At 34.8% G+C, this 21,291-nt stretch overlaps 1 protein-coding gene across 2 annotated transcripts in view; it reads right to left on the reverse strand.

Moving 5' to 3' along the window:
* ATRNL1 (attractin like 1) overlaps positions 1-21,291 on the reverse strand; it is a 1,027,996-nt gene that overhangs the window by 633,371 nt on the left and 373,334 nt on the right. For both annotated transcript variants that reach the window (XM_037804686.1, XM_037804687.1), the window contains one exon: positions 1,074-1,167. In XM_037804686.1, coding sequence (XP_037660614.1) covers positions 1,074-1,167 — 94 coding nt within the window. The remainder of the gene's footprint in view (positions 1-1,073; positions 1,168-21,291) is intronic.

The raw sequence follows: 21,291 nt of genomic DNA on the forward strand, positions 1-21,291 counted from the left end.
CTACAGGCACCCTCTGTCTTAAGAGCACAGAACTCTGATTTAATCCTATGAGTTTTGAGGCCAAAATGACCTCCCTTAACATGAATTCCCTTAACATCTTATGTTTGATCTTATTTTTACATTTAGAAGCTATGGAGAAGGAATAAGAACAGGTTCTGCTCACTGTCTCTGAACTTGAAAACTTATGATATCTCAAGTGACTAGTCAAAAACACGACTATATAACTTGAAATGTTCAGGATGATTCTATGAAAAACAATATATTTGTTTTAAATTTTAAAAACGAAGAATCATTTTCCATGTTTAATAGACTTCTTTGGAAATAATTCTTATATATTTACATTTTCAAGCACCTTTTATTAAACTTTTCCAATAATTTCATAATTATTGCAGTTGGAATTTATAGGATGTGTCAAATACAGTACATGTATATTTAATATAAACATACATTTGCACGGATACAACTCAAACCATGAAAACTTGATTTTAATGATATATGGTGTATATGAACAAGAAAAAGAAAAAAAAATTAAGTAATCTGAAACAATTACTTTTAGAGCTAAATTTTTTTGAGGGGGAATAAATCTTATGAATTGTAACTAAATGATACAAAAACAAAAACCACTCATAAAAGCAGAATGACAACAATATTAGGTTCGTGTATATTGAAAGAACAGGAAAAAAGAAGAGCATGCATATTAGGAACTGTAATTATGAGAATTAATAATGAAAGATTCAAAAGAAATAAAGGCATAGAAACCCTGGATTTGAATTTTATTTAAGAAAATACGTAATAAAATTGTAAAGATAACAATGATGACTTGATATGTTTTACAGGAAAAATTTTTCTGTTTTAAAGAGATACAAAAGACAAGCATGCATTCTATGAGCTCTTTTTTAAACCTCCACAAAACTGTCATTTTAATTTTGAAGGTTAATTGATAAGATGCAAGTAGGAACAGCTTACAATATCAGTTCTTAACTAGCACAACATTAAGCTTGAAAAAGAAAATAACAATTGCTTCTAAGCACAAATTCAATCCACAAAATTTCTAAAAAGTCACTTTTACTTACAGTTGGCACTGATCACCTTTAATTCCTTTAGTTGTGCAGAAACATTTTCCTGTGTGCATATGACAAATATTTGCATGGCCACTGCATGTACAAGCTGTAGGTCAAAATGAAAATGATGCTGAATATTCCACATTGCAAACATATACACCACATTTCAGGGAAGAATAATAATAGTTATTATTATTACCCTATTTTTACACCATGTTATTTCCTCCTGACACCCAAAAACTAAGATTAACATATTTATGTTATTTTTAATTTAAGAGAAGTAAATTCACTTATTTGAAAATGTTGTGAAACTCTTTAAAATCATTGTAGATATCCTGAAGTCTATTTGGACCTAAGTATTCATTTAATTTGTTTTTGGGCCTTTTTCTATTTCTAATTTGGCACCTCTACTTAATGAAATGAGTTACAAATTAGAGCAAGAGCTTTGGAGTCAAACTGTTTAACTTCACAATCTGCATCCTACAATCACTAGCTATGTGACCTCAGGCAATTTACTTAACCTCTCCATAGTTTCATCTGCAAAAGGAGAATAAAACTAAGTTTTCAGGATTGTTGTGAAAATTAAATGAGATTATACAATTTAAAGTGCTTAACATATATCGAACACTCAATAAAGGTTGCTATTACTTCTACTACTATTACCACTGCTAATAATAATTACAACATACCTAAAAAATGTATTAAAAAGCATGTCAAACATTCCATGGTTTAACAGTTACATGGGTTCAATTTGATTAATATGAACTCAAGTCTCATTTTCCTTACTTTGCATTTATCTGTTAAAAAGCAGTGTTCTAATTATTTAGGACACAAATGTCACCTTTATTGTGCCCAATATCCAATCAATTGGTATATCCTAGTCTCTTACATGCATAAAATCTCTTCTGTCTGACCCCTCCTTTTCATTCTGATAACTGCCATTCAAGTTCTATCACCCACTTTCTCTTACTGACAACAGTATAATCACTTACGTCTGATCTCTCCACCTTCCATAATTCTAGGTTACAATTAATTCTCTGGCCCAGGGATACATTCTACAGAGTCAAAGCTGATCATGTCACTAACCCTTTCAAAAACTTTAATGAGAACTATTGTGTGCCTGCACATCACCAGCTAGTTAAACCATTCTCTTGATAAAAATGAAATAAATGGCAACTTTCTTGATTCACACACACACACACACACAAATAAGCTAATGAGTCAAATTTCCTCAATGTTCAACTTGTAAATTATTTTTTCTTAAAATATTCACGGCAATTATAACATGTATACTAATGAATTAAATGCAAACAAATGTGACCAAATAAGAACACTGATATTTAAACTGAAGCTCCAAGATAAAATGGATCTTGCATACTGAAGTGAAATACCAGGCCAATATGAAAATTTTCAAAGGAAGACACTGAAACAAAAATTGGAGGTACTCATCAAAGAACAGTTGACTCAGATGGAGTCAATAAAATAAGCCAAAAATAGTAAAAGGAGGGAAGATTTGGTAAGGATTTTCAAAAAAGCCTCGTCAGTGTTATGAGCTTTGGCTTCTTCCTCCCAAGGGAGGGGTTGCGTGCCCTCTTACTCAAGCCTAATGAGAGGGACGTCACTTGAACTAATTGGAGAACCTGATGTGAGTCCCCTAGAATCTATGTGGCATATTAGAGGGGAATATGAAGAATTCAGATATGAATAGCTGTGACTATTGAACTGAGGTGGCAGGGTAGATAGAGAAGACTACTTTTAAGAAGTATCAGCACTTAAACTGAAGACAAGACAAAGAATGTCTGTTTCCTCCAGCTGGCCTGCAGCTGCTTTAAACATTGACCAAGAAGACTGCCTGAAAACATCAGGGGGCTCCAACAAGAGGGGCTGGAAAGGAAGCTGCCACCATAGGAAGAAAATATGTGTCACCATCATCACGAAAATTTCACCTGGGCAGGCCAGGCCTCAGAAGACTCCAATAGTGCACCTGTGAGAGAAAGATCCAGCAGTCGTGCATCTCTCACACAGAGGACCTGAACAACAGAGGACCACTGTACCTCCCACATAAGACTGCAATTTTCTCTGCTTTCTCAGGAAAGATCATAACATGGTTACCAAGTCGGAGAATGAGGAAAATCCTAACTATGGAAAGAGAGATCATCCAGGATAGAGGAAGGAAAAAGAAATGTGGTTTCAAAGTAGATTCAGAGTTGTGATTTTTCTCTGGACTGAAAAATTTTAATTATTGATGTAAGTATGTGTTTGCAATTTGTATTCTTTAGAATTCTTTGTAGTAACTAAGAGTGAGTCTGGGATTTCAGTAAGGACAAGAGAAAAGTTTATCCACTCAATACCTTTTAAAGGAACAGTGGGAGAAAAAAATCGAGTTGTATTTTAATTATACCCAAGAAGTCTTGCTTATCACGTCAATTATATGTTTATTTTGGAAAAAAAAACTGGAAAAACCAAAGCCAATATTGCTTAGTATTTTTGTGAAGACAAGAGGTAATGGTAGTGATTTTAAATTGCATATACATTTTATAGCTTATAAAACTGTTTGTAATTTATACAATGGGATGGATACCCATGAAACCATCCAATTTAAGGAACAGACTTCCAGCACTACCAGTGAATTGGTCTGGGTGCTACTTCCTGAACTTATTTTGCTGCCTCCCCCTACCAGAAATAACCACTGATCTAAATTTTGTGTTAATTTCTTGTTTTCAAGAAACAGCACATTTGGATTATTTTAAAAACTTCAGTTTCCAATAACAAATGAAGAAAGCCACAAGAAATTTCTAAAAATAGTATCATACAATATACCTTCACTACAATACAACTGAATCAAAAGTTAATAACAAATAAAAGAAATTCACCAAAAAACCCCCAAGACATCTAGAATTAAAAAAAAAACCCTCTAAATATCAAATAAGTCAAGAGAGAAATCATAAAGAAGATTTTTTAATTTTGTAAGTAAAAAGTAATTAAAGCATAAAAATGTTAGTGGAATAATTATTCAAATATCCAAAATTATGGGTTGCAGCAAATGTAGTACTTAAATGTAAAGTTGTAGCCTTAAATACTTATAATAGAAAGAAAGCCTAAAAAAATTGCCAAGCATTTCATTTAAGAAGTTGGGGAAAGGACAACAGAATAAATCATAAAAGGCAGAACAAAAGTCATGATAAAAAGAAATGAAGAAAGCAATGAAATTGAATACATAGATAAAATAGAAAGGATACAAAAAGACCAAAGACAGTTTCCCAAAATATTAATAAAATAAATTATTTAAAAACTGCTGAGACTGATCAAGAAATTAAAAGCAAAGACCTAGATAAAAATATACTGGAAATAAAAAAGGAATATACCCACAGTTCTAGTACAGACTAAAAAAAATACAAATCAAAAACTTCAGCAGTAATTTTGGAAACTTAGACAAAATTGGCATATTTCTAGAAAAAAATTATGAAAAGTGGCTATTAAAAAAAACAGAATCAGTTGTTTAAAAAAAAAAATCTCCATAAGGAAAACACCCAATGCAGACAGCTTTACAGGAAAAATCTACCAGTAACAGATTATTTTCAATTCTACTAGAGACTAGAAAAATAGAGAATGCTCCCAAATTAGTTATATATTACCAGTAGAAAACTGACAACAAAACAGAAAAAAATACAAACAAATAATAGAAAAGAACATTACAGTCAAATTTCACTAATAAACATAGAGTGGCCCATCTGTATATGTATATGTGTCATGCATTTTTAAGAAGTTAATATACCATAACAAAGTTAGATGTTTATGTGTAATACAAGGGTAATGTACATTAGAAAATTTCTGAATTTAATTTTTCATATTAATAGCTCAAAGAACAAGTATCATCATCAAGAATGAAAGAAAAAACATATATGATAAAATTTATTGCCACCTCATGATTAATAAAAATGCCTTAGCTAACAAAGTTAAGAGAACTTCCTTAACTTAAAGGTAACATGAAGAAGAGGGAGGAGGAAGAAGAGGGAGGAGGAGGAGAAGCAGGAGGATTAAGGAGGGAGGAGGTGAAGGAAGGAAAAAATAAGAAAAAGAAAGGGAGAGGAGTGGAGAGGAGGGGAGGGGATGGAAGGGGAGGACAACCATCTCCCTTAAACTCAGAAAGAAGACAAGAAAGCCCACTATCTCTATTTCAATTGAAAACTAAACTGGAGGTCCTAACCAATCGGGTTAGAACAGAAGAAGAAACAAAGGGTATAATGATTGTAAAGGAAGGGAAAAATATTATTATTAAAAATGATATAATTATCTACATATCTATTCAAAAGTCACTGCTCATATATCTAAATAACACTCAAGAAACACAATTTTTAAAGAAGATATAATTTACTATAATTTACTATAGCAATCTAAAGTGTAAAGTACCTAGGTAAACCTGGTTAAAGATCTAGATGGAAAAAGTTAAAAAAAATTATTAAAATATATTAAAGGAGAGTAAAATAAATGCACAATAAACTATGTTCATGGAGAAAGTTATAAAATTTTATTAAAATATATTAAAGGAGACTAAAATAATGCACAATAAACTGTTCATGGAAAGGAAGAAGCAATATGATAAAGATGTTGATATTCCTCCAAATGATCTACAAAATTAATACAATTCCAATAAAGGATTTTTGAGAAAATGATGTAATCATAAAATTTATGTAAAAGAGCAGAAATTCAAGAATAGCCAAATCAGTTCTGATAAAGAATAAAGTACGGATATTTATACCAAATATCAAGAATTTTTGTAAAACTAGAGTAATAAAGGCAGTTTAGTATTAGCACAAATACAGAAAACTGACTGATGTGAAAGAATAGAAAGCCCAGAAATAGGCCCTAAAATGTAAAAGCTTAAGATACAAAAGTTGCCTGTAGATCACATAGAAAATGATAAAATATTAAACAAATTGTGTTGGTACAGAAGACATTCCAAGTGGAAAAAAAACAGAATTGAATTACTATCTCTCTTCATACAAATGGCTTAGCATCTTAAATATAAAAAACAAAAATTTTCAGATAGAACTCAGGATAGGGGGCAAATTCTAACCATAAAATAAAAGATTGAATAATTCAACTATATTAAAGTTAATGACTTCTATTCATTAATACAAACAGTAAAGAAAATGAAAAGATGAGCCACAAACAAGGAGAAGATATAAGCAATGCATATAACCAGTAAAGTATTATTATCAAGAATATATAAGGAACTCCTAAAAATCAATAAAAATAAAAGAATAGGAAAACATTTTTAAGCATTTTTTAGGGGAAAAACAAATGGCAAATAAACATAGAAAAAGATGGTACTCCTACTAGTAATCAGAGATATGAAAATTAAAATCACATTCAGAGAGGATTTATTTCTAGATTAACTGAGGAAAATGCTGCTGCCTAGATCCATGCCTCCCCAAATAGTCACCAAACAATAATGAACAACAAGAATAACAAATAAACTAAACAAAAATCACTCCTTTAGCATAACCAGAAAATGCAAATTTCACATTACCTAAAAGAAAAATAATGCCTAAAGACTATTCCTCATCCTTCCACAACAAGCTTTTGCTGCAGGGAAGAATAATTCAAGAAAATACTGCAGTATTCAAGGTTATAGTAGTACTGTTTTAAAAAAACAAGTATGCAGAAAATTCAGTACCTATGGTTTCTTATTGAAAAATCTACTAGAAGAAGAGCTTAATTCAACTAAGAGAGACCAGGAAAATTTCAGTGAAAGGATAAATTATGAGTGCATTTAATTGTAGATCTAAGACTAAAAGGTGGAGGTAGGAACAAGTGTGGATGTATAATACATAAATGTTATATTTTCACAAAATACAATGAATGTTATTTTAAAATATGAGTATATGGGAAAGAAAAGAAAAAATGTAGGATGAGCCCATTTATTATTGTATAGGCAATAGGTGGAAGTTAAAGAACAGTACTAAGGAGAAGCAAACCGGATATTAAAAATTATATAGAATACAGTATGCTAAGACATTTGAGAAGGCATAAGAAAAATGAGAACCACTACAACAAAAATACAAATTTCACCAAATCTAAAAATTATTTTTAAAAAATTAAGAGCAGAAAAAACATACCACAGAGAAGAAAGCACAGCAAATATAACATGATAACACATTATAGAATAATATGACAGAACTGAGGAAAGTACTCTCAATCATAGCAATAAAGATTAATAGGTTTACCTCATCTATTCTAGGTCAAAAAAACACAACAAACTACATGCTCTAAAGTAGAGATGTACCTAAAACAAAGTGTTTCAGAGAAGCTAAAATAAAGGGATGGACAAAAGTGTACCAGGAAAATGGAAACAATAAGAACACAGGGACAGCAAACCTGATATATAGTCAGAATAAAACTTAAAGAAAAAAAAGTATTAAATATGACAAAGGAGGACCTTTTCAGTGGAAAAGGTAAAATTCACCATAAACATATGATAGCTATGAATTTTTAAATACTGAACAACAGGACAACTATGCTTATAAAGCAAAAACTACAGGATATGCAAGACGACATAGAAGAAAGAACAATAATAATTTTGGACTTCCACACATCACTCTTAGTACAAGACATGTCAAGTGGACAAAAAAGTAAGTAAACATATAAAAAAACTGAACAACATAATTAATAAGATGGATATTATGGATAGATATCAAACTTTAGGCCATGATATTAAAGAATACACCCTCTTCTGTAAGGCATCTCAAACATTCACAAAAACATTCATATACATGTCACAAGAAAACATCAGTAAATTCCACAAAGTAGAAATATTGACTTAATTATTGGCAAGTATTAATAAATAAAAAATTTCTTAAAAATTATGATAATGACAGCCTACATATCACAGTCCATCTGGCATATTTAAGATAGTAGCCTGAGGAAAATTCATAGCCCTAAAATACTTCTAATAATAAAATGAAATAATAAAGGTAACTAAATTCCCAAGTCAAAAGGTAGAAAGAGAGCAAAAAGGTGAACTGGAAGAAACCTTACTGAGGCCAGAAAGAAGTACAACACTCTTTAAATGCATGAAACAAGACCCAGAACTCAATGTTTTAAATCAACTTCATCTAGAAACTGATAGAAAAAGAAAGGTATTTGAAGAAGCTGGAAAATACACCCAATACAAGGAGCCAAGTAAGATTGCTCCTCCCTCCCAAAAAGAGCAAGAAATGGCAGAGATGAGAGAATTAATAACCTTACAATGTCCTTTAAGTGTTCAAGTGAAAGGAACAGTTGCACATCTCTCATTTTTAATCAAAAGCTAGAGATGATTAAGCTTAGTGATTAAGCTCAGTATGTCAAAAGCCAAGAGAAGCCAAAATCCAGGCCTCTTGTACCAAACAGCCAAGTACTGAATGCAAAGGAAAATTTGTTGAAGGAAATTAAAATTGCTACTCCAGTGAACACACAAATGATTAAAAAGTAAAACAGCCTTACTGCTGATATGGAGAAAATTTTAGTGGTCTGGATGGAAGATCAAACCAGCCACAGTATTTCCTGAAGTCAAAACATAATCCAGAGCAAGGCCCTAACTCTCTTTAATTCTATGGAGGCTGAGAGAGGTGAGGGAACTGCAGAAGAGGTTGGTTCATAAGGTTAAGGAAAGAAGCCATCTCTATAACATAAAAGTGCAAGGTAAAGAATGTCAACCAAGCAGAGTGTTGAAAAAGGGATGGTATTTGGGAAAAAACACAATCAAAGGAAACTGGAGTCTATGGTCAACAGTAACATTCCAATATGCTTCCATTACATGTAACAAAGGCAATATACCAAAGTTAAATGTGTATGAGAGGCGGATATAAGGGAGGGATACGGGATTCTTGGTAGTGGTATTTTTTTGTCCTTACAATTATATTGTATTGTATGACATTTTTATTTTACTTTTTATTCCCTTTTTTATTATTCACCAAAATAAACCACTTTTCATAATAATCAATATGTTCAAGTGCTGACTGTGGTCATAAATGTACAACTATATGATGACACCATGAACAACTGATTGTACACTGTGGATGGCTGTATGTTATGTGACTCTATCTCTATAAGATTGTAGGAAAAAATATAAATAGAGGTAAAAGTACTGGAGAAAACATGGAGAGAGGGATGTACGTATTTACCGTTGATGAGGAGGCAGAATGGTGTAACATCTCTGGAGGTCACTGTGGTGACTCCACAAGAAGCTACATATGTGGGGCCATAAGGTCCTAAAACCTCATTAGGCGGTATATATTTGGAAGATCCGAGAGCAGAAAAATGAATGAACACTTGCACACTGGTGTATACGGAGGCAGTATTCATGATTTGCAATGGGTGGAGGTGGCCTAAGGGTACGCTGACTGAGGAACAGAATGGTGAACTGTGGTGTATGCATACAATGCAATATTGAGCAACAAGGAGAAGGAGTGAAGCCATGAGACACGCAATGAGGTGAATGGATCCTGTCAACAGCATGTTGAGTGAAGTACGCCAGAAACAAAGGAAAACACTATAATGCCTCACCAATATGGACTAACTACAGTGTACAGATTCAGAATTGAATCTTAGAGCACAGCCTAACAGGGAAATGATTATTGTAATGGTCCCTAGATCATAAGCTCTCACAGCAATCAAATCTATTCCTGAATTGTAATAGCTATCTCCAAACTCTGAAATGTTGATCCCTTTATAAATATGATGATTGGTCTCTGGAACACTGAGTATCTGTGTTACACCTGAAGCTCAGAGCTAGAGCTCGGCAGATATGAATATCAGTATTAACGCATACAGCAACTGTTAAAAAAAAAAAAAAAAAAAAAGCTGAAATAGATCCCAGACTTCAATTAGAGATATGAATAAAGCAGATTTGGTTGAAACTGGAGCAAACTGGGCTAAAGGGTAAAGGTTGAAACTGACTGTGTTCAAACTTCAACTTCCATGTGAGACCAATGGAAGAGATGTTTATTTGGTGTAGGATCTATATTTTCTAAACAATATAATTTCCACAGTCAGTTTGTTCAAACACTACAATTACATGGAACTTTGAATAGGAAGTGATCTATGGTAGGTCTGTATAGATTAGAATGAAATAGCAACACATCCTAAAGTAATTTGGGTGGAGAACAAAAATATATATTCAGGGCCCCCCTGAAGAGGTGGGGGAGAATGCAGAGGTGTTGGACTTCCTCACCTGGATTGTTGCTGATGTTCTCACAAACACTGGGGACTGTTGGCTTGATGTGCTGAGCCCTCTAACTTGGGAATGGCTCCTATGAAGCTTGTTGCTGCAAGGAGAGGCTAAATCTGCTTGTAACTGTGTCTGAGACTCTACCCCTGAGTGTCTCTTTGTTGCTCAGATGTGGCCCTCTCCCTGTAACTAAGCCACCTTGGTGGGTGATCTCGCTGCCCTCCCCCTACATGAGACCTGACTCCCAGGGGTGTAAATCTCCCTGGCAAGGCAGGATATGACTTCTGGGGATGAATCTGGACCTGGCATCGTGGAATTGAGAACATCTTCTTGACCAAAAGGGGGATGTGAAATGAAATGAAATAAAGCTTCAGTGGCTGAGAGATTTCAAATGGAGTTGAGAAGTCATTCTGGTAGACATTCTTACACACTATATAAATAACACTTTTAGGTTTTAATATATTGGAATAGCTAGAAGTAAATACCTGAAACTACCAAACTCCAACCCAGTAGCCTTGACTCTTGAAGACGATTGTGTAACAATGTAGCTTACAAGGGGTGACAGTGTGACTGTGAAAACCCTGTGTATCACACTCCCTTTGTCCAGTGTATGGATGGATGAGTAGAAAAATGGGGACAAAACCTAAATGAAAAATACAGTGGGATGGGGGGGTGATTTGAGTGTTTCTTTTTTTATTTTTATTTTTTATTCTGATTCTGATTCTTTCTGGTGTAAGGAAAATGTTCAGAAATAGATTGGGGTGATGAATGCATAACTATAGGATGGTACTGTGAACAGTTGATTGTATACCATGGATGACTGTATGGTATGTGAATATTTCTCAATAAAACTCAATTTAAAAAAAAGTGCAAGGTAAAGCAAGTAAGTATTGATACAGAAGTTATAGCAAGTCATCCAGAAGATCTAGCTAAGGTAATTGATGGAAGTAGCTGCAATAAACAGCTATTCAATGTAGATGAAATAGCATTATATTGGAAGAAGTTGCCATCTAGAACTTTCATAGTTATAGCTGCCATAGATAGTGATTCCTTTGATGGATCTTGGCAAAGTAAACTGAAAACCTTCTGGAAAGGATTCACCATTCTAGATGCCATTAAAAACATTCATGACTCATGGGAGGAGGTCAAATATCAACATTAACAGTTTGTAAAAAGTTGATTCCAACCCTCATGGATGACTTTGAGGGTTCAAGACTTCAGCAGAGGAAGTAATTGCAGATGTGGTGGAAATGGCAAGAGAAATTGGAAGTGGAGCCTGAAGATGTCACTGAACTGCTGCATTCTCATGGCACAACTTTAACAGATGAGAAGATGGTTCTTATGGATGAGCAAAGAAAGTGGTTTCTGAGATGTAATCTACTACTGATAAAGATGCTGTGAACACTGTTGAAATGACAACAAAGGATTTAGAATATTACATAAACTTAGTTGATAAAGCAGTGGGAGGGTTTGAGAGCACTGACTCCAATTTTGAAAGAAGTTCTATTGTGGGTAAAAGGCTATCAAACACCACTGCACGCTAAAGAGAAATCATCACGAAAGGAAGAGATTAGGAATTGCCACAACTAAACCCACCCTTCAGTAACCACCACCCAAATCAGTCAGCAGCCATCAACATGGAGGCAAGACACTTCACCAGCAAAAAGATTTCAGCTCACAAGAAGACTTGGATGAGCATTTTTTAGCACTAAAGTATGTTTTAATTAAGGTATGAACATTGGTCTTTTTTTTTTAGACATAATGCTATTGCACTTAGTAGACTACAGTATGGTGTAAACATAACTTTTATAGGCACTGGGAACCCAAAAAATTTGTGTGACTCACTTTATTCCAATACTCACTTTGTTGCAGTAGCCTGGAATTGAACCTGCAATACCTTCAAGGTATGCCTGTAAATTATACCTCAGTGAAGATTAAAAATATAGTCATAGCTACATGATGTTCTTTGGCAGGAACTGGAAAAAGCTAGTATGTTTATGTTTTTATTTGTAGCAGAAGTCTTGTAGCTTTTAGCACTTCAAAAGCACACTTTTACAAATATGAAATGGAGATAATCCTAAACAACTGTATTATTAGAATTGTCCCCTTTATTAATGCAATTTTATATATAATTGCAAGATTATATATTTTAAATTATGTTACTTTCTGATACTTTTCTACACTCTCAGATGGTATTAAGCAATGTGATTAAGGAGAATGGGTTTTGGAAGAGGGTGAAGAATATGTTCTAAAATTCAATTGTAATGACTGCACAATTCTGTTAATTATATTAAAAACCATTGAATTATACTCTTTAAAAGGATTAATTTTATGGTATGTGAATTATATCTCAATGAGGATGTTTAAAAACATTGGTTTTGATCAAAATATGAAATATTCTAGCATACTAAGCTTCTTGCTAATTGCTTACAATTATTTGCTTTGAAAAAATAGATATTTAGTATAAAGTAAATGCACTCCCTACACACATAAAAAATAAACTTAGGTATTAGATAGACTTCCAAGAAACTGTTTCTTTACTAGAAGAGATTTCTATATAAAGATGTGAGTTTTTCTTCATATTTAACTGAATACATAATTTTCCTTTAAATTTTTAGAAGTTAACTACGGTAATACAAAATGTGAGGATTACAGAAATAAGAGACAATGTATAGAACTGCAAGGAATAAAGGAAGCTGTCATCCAGCGATACAGGGACACTTAGATATATACAGGTAATATATAACTTCATGACATCTTGTAATACTCACCTGCACAGTTTCATACAAATACTGTCTTGTATTCAGAATTTCACTTCAAAAATTATGCATATTAATATTTTAAAACCTGGATAAACCTTTCATTTATCCTTTATGGCAAAACTTGCAGAATTTCTTAAAAGAATTATCACTGTATAGCAACCTTAATAATTTACAAGATAAAAAAATTACATTAAACTACCTTGTAATATGAGTTCATTCTGAAATAATTCCCTTGTGGGACTGTACTTCAGGATAAAATGGCACAAATGCATTTTAAATTCAATAGCTTAAAATTTATACTTCATGACACTGTTGAAATTATTCTGTTGTCAGCATTTGAGGCAGAATATTTTTATGCTGAATAAGCACCTATAAACTCATCACACAGAGGCTTTTGGTTTGGCAAATTCCGTATGATGATGATTTTATAGTCCAGATATACACTAGAGGGACATAATGTGGTCATATGATATGTGTCCCCCTATATTATAAAGTTGCAATATCAACTGTTAAGCAAAACTAAACAATAAGAATAGGGAAAAAATATGCATGCAGTAAAGATTATTTGAACAAGTTTAATATAAAGACTATACTTTAGAAACATGAAACCAAAAGTAGTCATTAAGTAGTCACTGGTAACCCGTAATAAGGTCAGTTGAAGTTTCTTTCATTGCTACATCACTGCTGTCTGTCATACACATATCACAAAAACTTGGAGGTTTGGAGACCATGTTAATTTAACTTTCTTTGCGAACTAGACTAGCATAATTATACTTAATGCTATTTAAAAGATAATGTTATAGGATTAAGCTTCAAATATATTTAGGATTCCAGCAAACATGAAGGTTCAAATGACAGATGATTTGAGATTCTATTCTTTGAACTAATATTTTATTTACAGCTCTAAGCATAAATTTCCATCAATATGTGGTTTATGAGAAGAGGATACAGCATATAGCTTTTTTAATGTAAATAAACATGAAATGTCAATACAATAATATCTTAGCAATATAAGTCTATCACTAAAAAACACTAGAAATTGAAACTATTGCCATATCATAATATGCTGTTAACAGACACTGCTCCAGTACTGTGAATATGATTGTAACAAGCATCTAGAACTGAAGTAACTGGAATCTTCAAGAAAATGGTGCTGTTTCAAGGACTTAAGTTATATGTTGGAAAGTCATAAAGGGTCAACAGGATGTAAGATTTTATTTTGCATTCCAAAGCTATCTACAATATTCAAAAAAAGAAGAAAAATTCTCACCATCTAGTCAGTCAACTACATCCTGGGTACATACCCTTGTTCTATTTTTTTTTTTTTTTTATAGCCTATAAACTAAGAATGGTTTTTACATTGGTTTTAAATGGCTGTTAAGAAGAAAAAGAAGTAGAAGGAGGAGGGGAGAAGGGAAGAACAAAAGAGAACACACTTGGCCTGCAAAGACTAAAATAGCTACTATTTGGCCTTTACCGAAAAAAATTGCCATTCCCTGATCTATAATCACAAAGCCCATAATCACATACTTTGTCAACATCACATGATGTAATAATGTTAAAATCTGCAACTTCATTTAAAACAAATAAAAAGATTTTTTTACATAGAAATGAGTTAAGCCTAAATATTTATAAAAGTTTTACCAAAATAATTTTAATCCAAGTATTCTATAATTGTGTTTGTAATATCTTGCTTTTAGCTTTGATAAAAGAACATATTCCGCCATGCTTCTTTCTATCATTCTAGCTGGATACGTTTCTAATTGGCTATTCATAATGCCTAACATAAAGCATTTAACATCTTTAATATTGACTTTTCATACTTTTTTCATTAATCTTAACTTTTCATTCACCTAAAAAATTACAACAAAATATTAAGATTATGGCCTGTGATAGGCAAGAATAAAACACTATTAGAAGCCATTCACAAAGCAAACATAATTTCATGGTGAAATACCAGATATTCCTTCCCACATTTAGTCATCCCATCAAAATTTAGTACTTGCCTTAGTTTAATTTTTAAGTCCTAATTTACTACATTTTTATTGTATCTCTTTAAAAATCTGCATTATTTTCAATGGGATTGCTTTAAAAGATACCCTTGAATAGTTATCAATCAATGATCAAATTATCTGCAAAAAAGTTATTGAGTATTCATTATGTTAGACATATAAGACCTGATGTATGCTTGTACTTACATACAAATCTTTCACACATATTATGTTATTTAATCTTAACACCTTAGGGATTATGTCCTTTGACAGGGAAACAAGAATTTCAAAAAATTTTTTTAAAAAAACTTGCCCACATTTACACATCTAGTAAGTAGTAATGAAATTATACAAGAAATATTAATTACATGCATAAGAATTACAAAAAGAAGTAAAACTATCTCTATTTGCAAATGATATGATATAATACCTTGGAACTCTAAATAATCAATGATAAAGCAAACTCAAACAATAAGGAATTCAGGTAGGAAACAGGCTAAAATAATTAATATAATTAATATACAGAAATAAGCAGCCTTCATGTTCATAACAATAATTATAGGATATAATGGTATAGAAGACTCCATTAACAATTGTAACAAGCAAGATCAAATATTTTGAATTACTTTAACAAAAAATATGCAAAACTTATAGGAGGCATAAAAATAGTTGTTAATAACTGGAAAGACATTCATTGTGCTTAAACAAAATAACCAATATCATAAACATGTCAGTTTTCCTGAGTTAATCTATAAATTTAACCCAATACCAACAAGCTTTTTTTATATGTAAATAAATTGAGAAAGATCATTATATGGAAAAGTAAACACACAAGAATAGCCAGGAAAACATTAAAATTGAAGTTATAGGCATCTTTCCTCAGCCAGCTGCTACCAAGAAAAATCATCTCCTGTCAGTAAGTCCCATTAGACTCATGTCTAACTCTGTGCCTGGCATGTTCTTTGCTCTTGGGGCTGAGCTGGGTTGTAACAATTGCTGAGCCAGCCAGGAGACTGAAGAACTGCCGGCCATAGAAGGCGTGAGTTCTGGGAAGGGAGAATCCATGGGAGGAATCCCAAATTGGCCCATATAATCCACATGGGGAGGGGTGGCTGCCCTCCTAGATAAATGGGGACTGCTGCGAGAGTATTGGGATGCCCTGAAAACTCTGGCAGGATTGTTAACTTTCTTTTTGTCATTCATTTTATTGAGATATATTCACATACCATGCAGTCATACAAAACAAAGCGTACATTTGATTGGTCACAGTACCATTACACAGTTGTGCATTCATCACCAAAATCAATCCCTGACACCTTCATTACCACACACACAAAAATAACAAGAATAATAATTAAAATGAAAAAGAGCAATTAAAGTAAAAAAGAACACTGGGTGCCTTTGTTTGTTTGTTTGTTTGTGTTTTTCCTTCCCCCATTTTTCTACTCATCCATCCATAAACTAGACAAAGGGGAGTGTGGTCCATATGGCTTTCTCGATCACACTGTCACCCTTCATGAGCTACATTTTTATATAATCGTCTTCAAGATTCATGGGTTCTGGGTTGTAGTCTGATAGTTTCAGGTATTTACTGCTAGCCACTCCAATTCACTAGAACCTAAAAATGGTTGTCTATATTGTGCTGCAGCCAGGAAAGAACAGCTGAGAGAGACATTTTGAAGACAGCCACTGAAAGCAGACTCTTGCTGACACTTTGGAGATGCTAGCCCACTGTTTGCTCCAGAGAAGCTAAGAGAGGACAAAATGCCCCAAGAGCAATATTTTGAAGAACACCCAGGAGCTGAGAGAGGAGCTAGAACATAACCCAGGATGAGGAGATGCCAGCCATGTGCCTTCCCAGCTAACAGAGGTTTTCCGGACACCATTGGCCTTCCTTCGGTGAAGGTATACTCGTGCTAATGCCTTAATTAGGACATTTTCATGGCCTTCAGACTGTAAATTTGTAATCAAATAAACCCCCTTTGTAAAAGCCAATCCATTTCTGGTATTTTGCATAATGGCAGCATTAGCAAACCGGGAAAATGCTGCCATTATGCAAAATACCAGAAATGGATTGGCTTTTATAAAGAGGATTTATTATTAGGTTACAGTTACAGTCCAAAGGCCATAAAAGTGTCAGAACAACTAAGGCATCAACAAGAGGATACCTTCAATGAAGAAAGGTGACTGCGTCCGAAACAACTCTGTCAGCTGGGAAAGCATATGGCTGGCATCTATTAGTCCTGAATTGTGTTTCAACTCCTCTCTCAGCTCCTGTGCATCCTTAGCTTAGCATCTCCAAGCATCCTTCTGTCCGCAACTCTAAGCATCTCTGAGCATCTCTGTCAGCTCCTAAGCGTCTCTTCAAAAGTATCTCTCAGCTGCTCTGAGCTCCTTCTGTCTGTGAGCTCTCTTATAGGACTCCAGTGGTTTAAATAAGACCCGCCCTGAATGGGTGGGGTCCATATCTCCATGGAAATAATTTAATCAAAGGTCTCGCCCACAGTTGGCTGAGTCACATCTCCATGGAAACAGTCAATCAAAAGATTAGTGTCTGCCCTCACAATACTGCATTAAAGAACATGGCTTGGGAGGACATAATTTATTCCAGCCAGCACAGTGCCTTGCCTAGGCAGAAATGAAGGACACTCTGACCTATCGCCTGCTCCAAGTGGATGATCAGGCAGAGACTCCAGGAAGGAATCCCAAAGATTGGGATGCCATAGACTCCTCCATGGAAGAGGAAGGGGAGGATGAATGGGAGGTACAGGAGGATGAAGAGCCCCAACAGGTGCACCCCATAAAACAGCAGAAATGGAAGATGCCACATAGAATGTTTGTTTGTTAATTGGTGTATTATTTAAATATATAGTAAGTGTTAAGTGTCTTTAAATTTGTTAGTTGGTATCTTACTGCATTCATTTTGGTCAAGTGTTCCTAATGAGTTACTGATTACAAAAACTATTTAAAATGGGAACCTTTTGAATGTACTAAAAAAATTGGAAAGATTTCAGTTATGTGCCTCTGAGAATAAAGTTTATTTCTGTAATACAATCTGGCCTCAATGTTATTTAAAATCAGGAGAGAAATAGCTCTATGGAAAGAACATTGTATTAGAATTGTTTTGAAAAAATGGTAGAAGTGGGATAAAATAATGTGTATTCAATCCTGTATTTGCCCCTCTAAAAACTAATTCTGTATTTCTGTTTTTAGTGACTAAGTTTCTATTTGTGTTTCTGTGCCTGTTCAAAGTATATTCTCATACCTCTGAATGGTAATAGCAACTTAAAAATTCTTAGAGAGCTCTATTTGAATTGTGCGTGTGTATATATATATATTATATTTAATACTCCTTGAGTCCCAGAAGAAAAAAAACCCTCTGGGCAGAAGGGTTCAAAGCCTTAGTTTTGTAATTACTGTAAACAAACCTGGACATTAAAAAGAAATTGCCCCTGAAATTTCCCTAAGGCAGCAGAAGGCTGCCAGAGGCCTGCCTCTGGAAAAGGCAAAGACCCTCCCAATTGTACTGGTCACAGCTTTAAGTGAAATAGATATAATAATTGGAAATAATTAAAAGAAGAGTGTATCAACTCCCAAATACCACCCCCTTATTTAAAACTTTTAAATCCAAGTACAAGAGGCCAGCCCTCATTCTTTCTTTCCAACCTATCCCTGCACCCAAGGCAGTTATGAGGGAAGGGCTGGGTTCAGGAAGATGGGGGAGGTGTAGTTTAATTTCTTTACTAGACCTGGAGATTAAAAATTTTAAACATAGAAAAAAATAATGTGGAATAGGCCATGTTTGTTAAAATTATTTTTTTTTTATACAGCATATATTTTCCCTATACCAGAATATATTTTAGGAATTTATCTTCTACAGAATGCCAAACTGCAGAGCACTATAGAGGTATTCCATCTCTGATGCAGAGTGATCAAAATGGTCTTAAAAGGGCAGGCAAAATGGTCCCCTGTAAAAGCGCCCCCTTCTCGGAGGGTCATGGCTACAAAATAATATAAGCTTCTGGGACGGCACCTAAAAATCTCAGCCACTATCAAAGAATTAGAGCAGGTAGGAATAATAATACGCACCCATAGCGCTTCCAGTAGTCCTGTATGGCCAGAATGTGGCATATGACAATTGCTTATCAGGAGTTAAACAAGGTAACACCATTATCGTGTGCCACAATCCCAAACATCACTGGTTTATTACAAGAAATTAGTACCCAATTTGGCAATATCCTTCTGTGTTGGATCTTGCTAACACTTTCTTCAGTATCTCCCTAGGTAAATCAAGCCAGCCTGCATTCGCCTTCCCCTGGGGAAGCCAACAACGGACTTTTACTGTGCTTCCTCAAGGCTATGTGCATAGTCCAACCATCTGCCATGGTCTCATGGCAAAAGATTTGGCTAAGTGGAAAAGTCCCACAATGTAACTCTATTTCACTGCATTAATGATGTCATATTAACCAGTAACTCTCTGTAAAGTGCAGTGTTTCCCTGTGCTGCAAACGCCAAAGCAACTAATGGCTTTCTTAGGGTTGTTGGAGTATTGGAGATCTTTGTTCCTCACTTAGTCCAAATGTTAAAACCTTTGAATGTTTTGATTAGGAAAGGCCATCCCTGGGAAAGGGACAATTCCCAACAGGCTGTGTTTCAAAAGGAGAAAAGAGCAATAGCACAGGCACAGTACTTGGGAGGTGCGGAAACAGACTTGCCCCATGAAATGGATGTAGCCAGCACTGATATTGGCTTTCGGTGGGGTCTGTGGCAGAGGCAACATTCTAAATGAATGCTTCTTGGCTTTTGTTCACAATCATGGAAAGGGGCAGAACCAAGATACAGTCCCCTGGAAAAGCAATTCCATGCTATATGTAACGCCTTATTGCAAATGGAGGGACTAATGCAAAGATGCCCAGTCACCTGGAAAACAGGCCATCCCTACTTAGGAGTGGATAACTGACATGGATTTTAAGCCACATTCTGGCAGTGCCCAACTAAGCACACTGGCCAAACGGAAAGTCTACCTGCTACAGCGCAGCATTTTCAATACCAGCCCTCTGAGTGCCAAAATGCATATGATTCTCAGACCAGTGTCCTATATAGACAATTCAACAGCTAAAATTGCTGCACCTGCAATAGCTATGGAAATGCCCACTCTAGACTGCATGGATACCATTCCCAAGTCTGCTTGGTACTGACACCATATGGTGGAAGACATCCAGTACTGACACTATATGGTGGGAGACTGGTGCTATGCAAAGCAGTCAACGGACTGAGTTAAGAGCAGTGTGGATGGTAATAGTACATGAACCAGAAACACAGAAAACGTGCTAACCATCTGTATCAACAGTTGGGCTGTTTACAAGGCCTTACGACCTACATGGCAACCTGGAAGCAAGAACAATGGACAATCATAGGTCATCCCATTTGGGGACACAAATTGTGCAAAGACATCTGAGATGCCTGCCAATGATGAAAGTAGACTGCCAGAAGCTAGTGGACATCACTAGAGAGTGCCCTCCATGCTCCCTGCATCTACCAGGTAGGCTACCACACCACATGGGATATATGGACTACACCAGTCCCCTTCTGCTCTCAGAGGGGGTGATGTTTTACAGCCATGGACACGGCTACAGGACTTTCATTAGCTTTCCCAGTGGGGAAGGAGAAACAGCAGACCACCATCTGTTATTTAAAAAGAGTGTGTGCTCTGTATGGCATACCTACACAAATAGACAGTGATCAGGGAACCCCTTTAACTGGACAAATGAATCAAGCATGGGCTATGGACTGAAATCTCTAGAACAACAGACTGAAAGGCTTTATCAGGCCCTAACCTGCCTAAACTCCACACCAGGACCTGCAGCCCCTGCTCTGATTGAATGCTAATAGCAGGACCAAAGCAGGTGCTGAGACTACAAATTAAAGGGCCAGTTGTTTTACAGCCTAAAAGGGGAAATGATAATAATTTGTTATTGCCTGTGCCACAGACCATACAAAACAGGGAAAGTGAGGTCAATTGGCCTTAGTGCTGGCCTATGCAGACATGTTGGTTAGTAATCTTAAGTCCCTGGGGAATAGGAGTTACCCAAAATATTGTAATAAGACTAAATGTCTGTTAAAATCTTATCACCAATCCAGGTCCTCCTATTCCCATGGGAACCTTATGCATCCTTCTTATGCACAGATTAACAACTGATGCATCGGTAGACTCTCAAAATTTACAGGGAGAGAATATCTGGTATTTAAAATCACCCCATAAT

The sequence above is a fragment of the Choloepus didactylus genome, chromosome 15, assembly GCF_015220235.1.
Source record: "Choloepus didactylus isolate mChoDid1 chromosome 15, mChoDid1.pri, whole genome shotgun sequence".
NCBI lineage: Eukaryota > Metazoa > Chordata > Mammalia > Pilosa > Megalonychidae > Choloepus > Choloepus didactylus.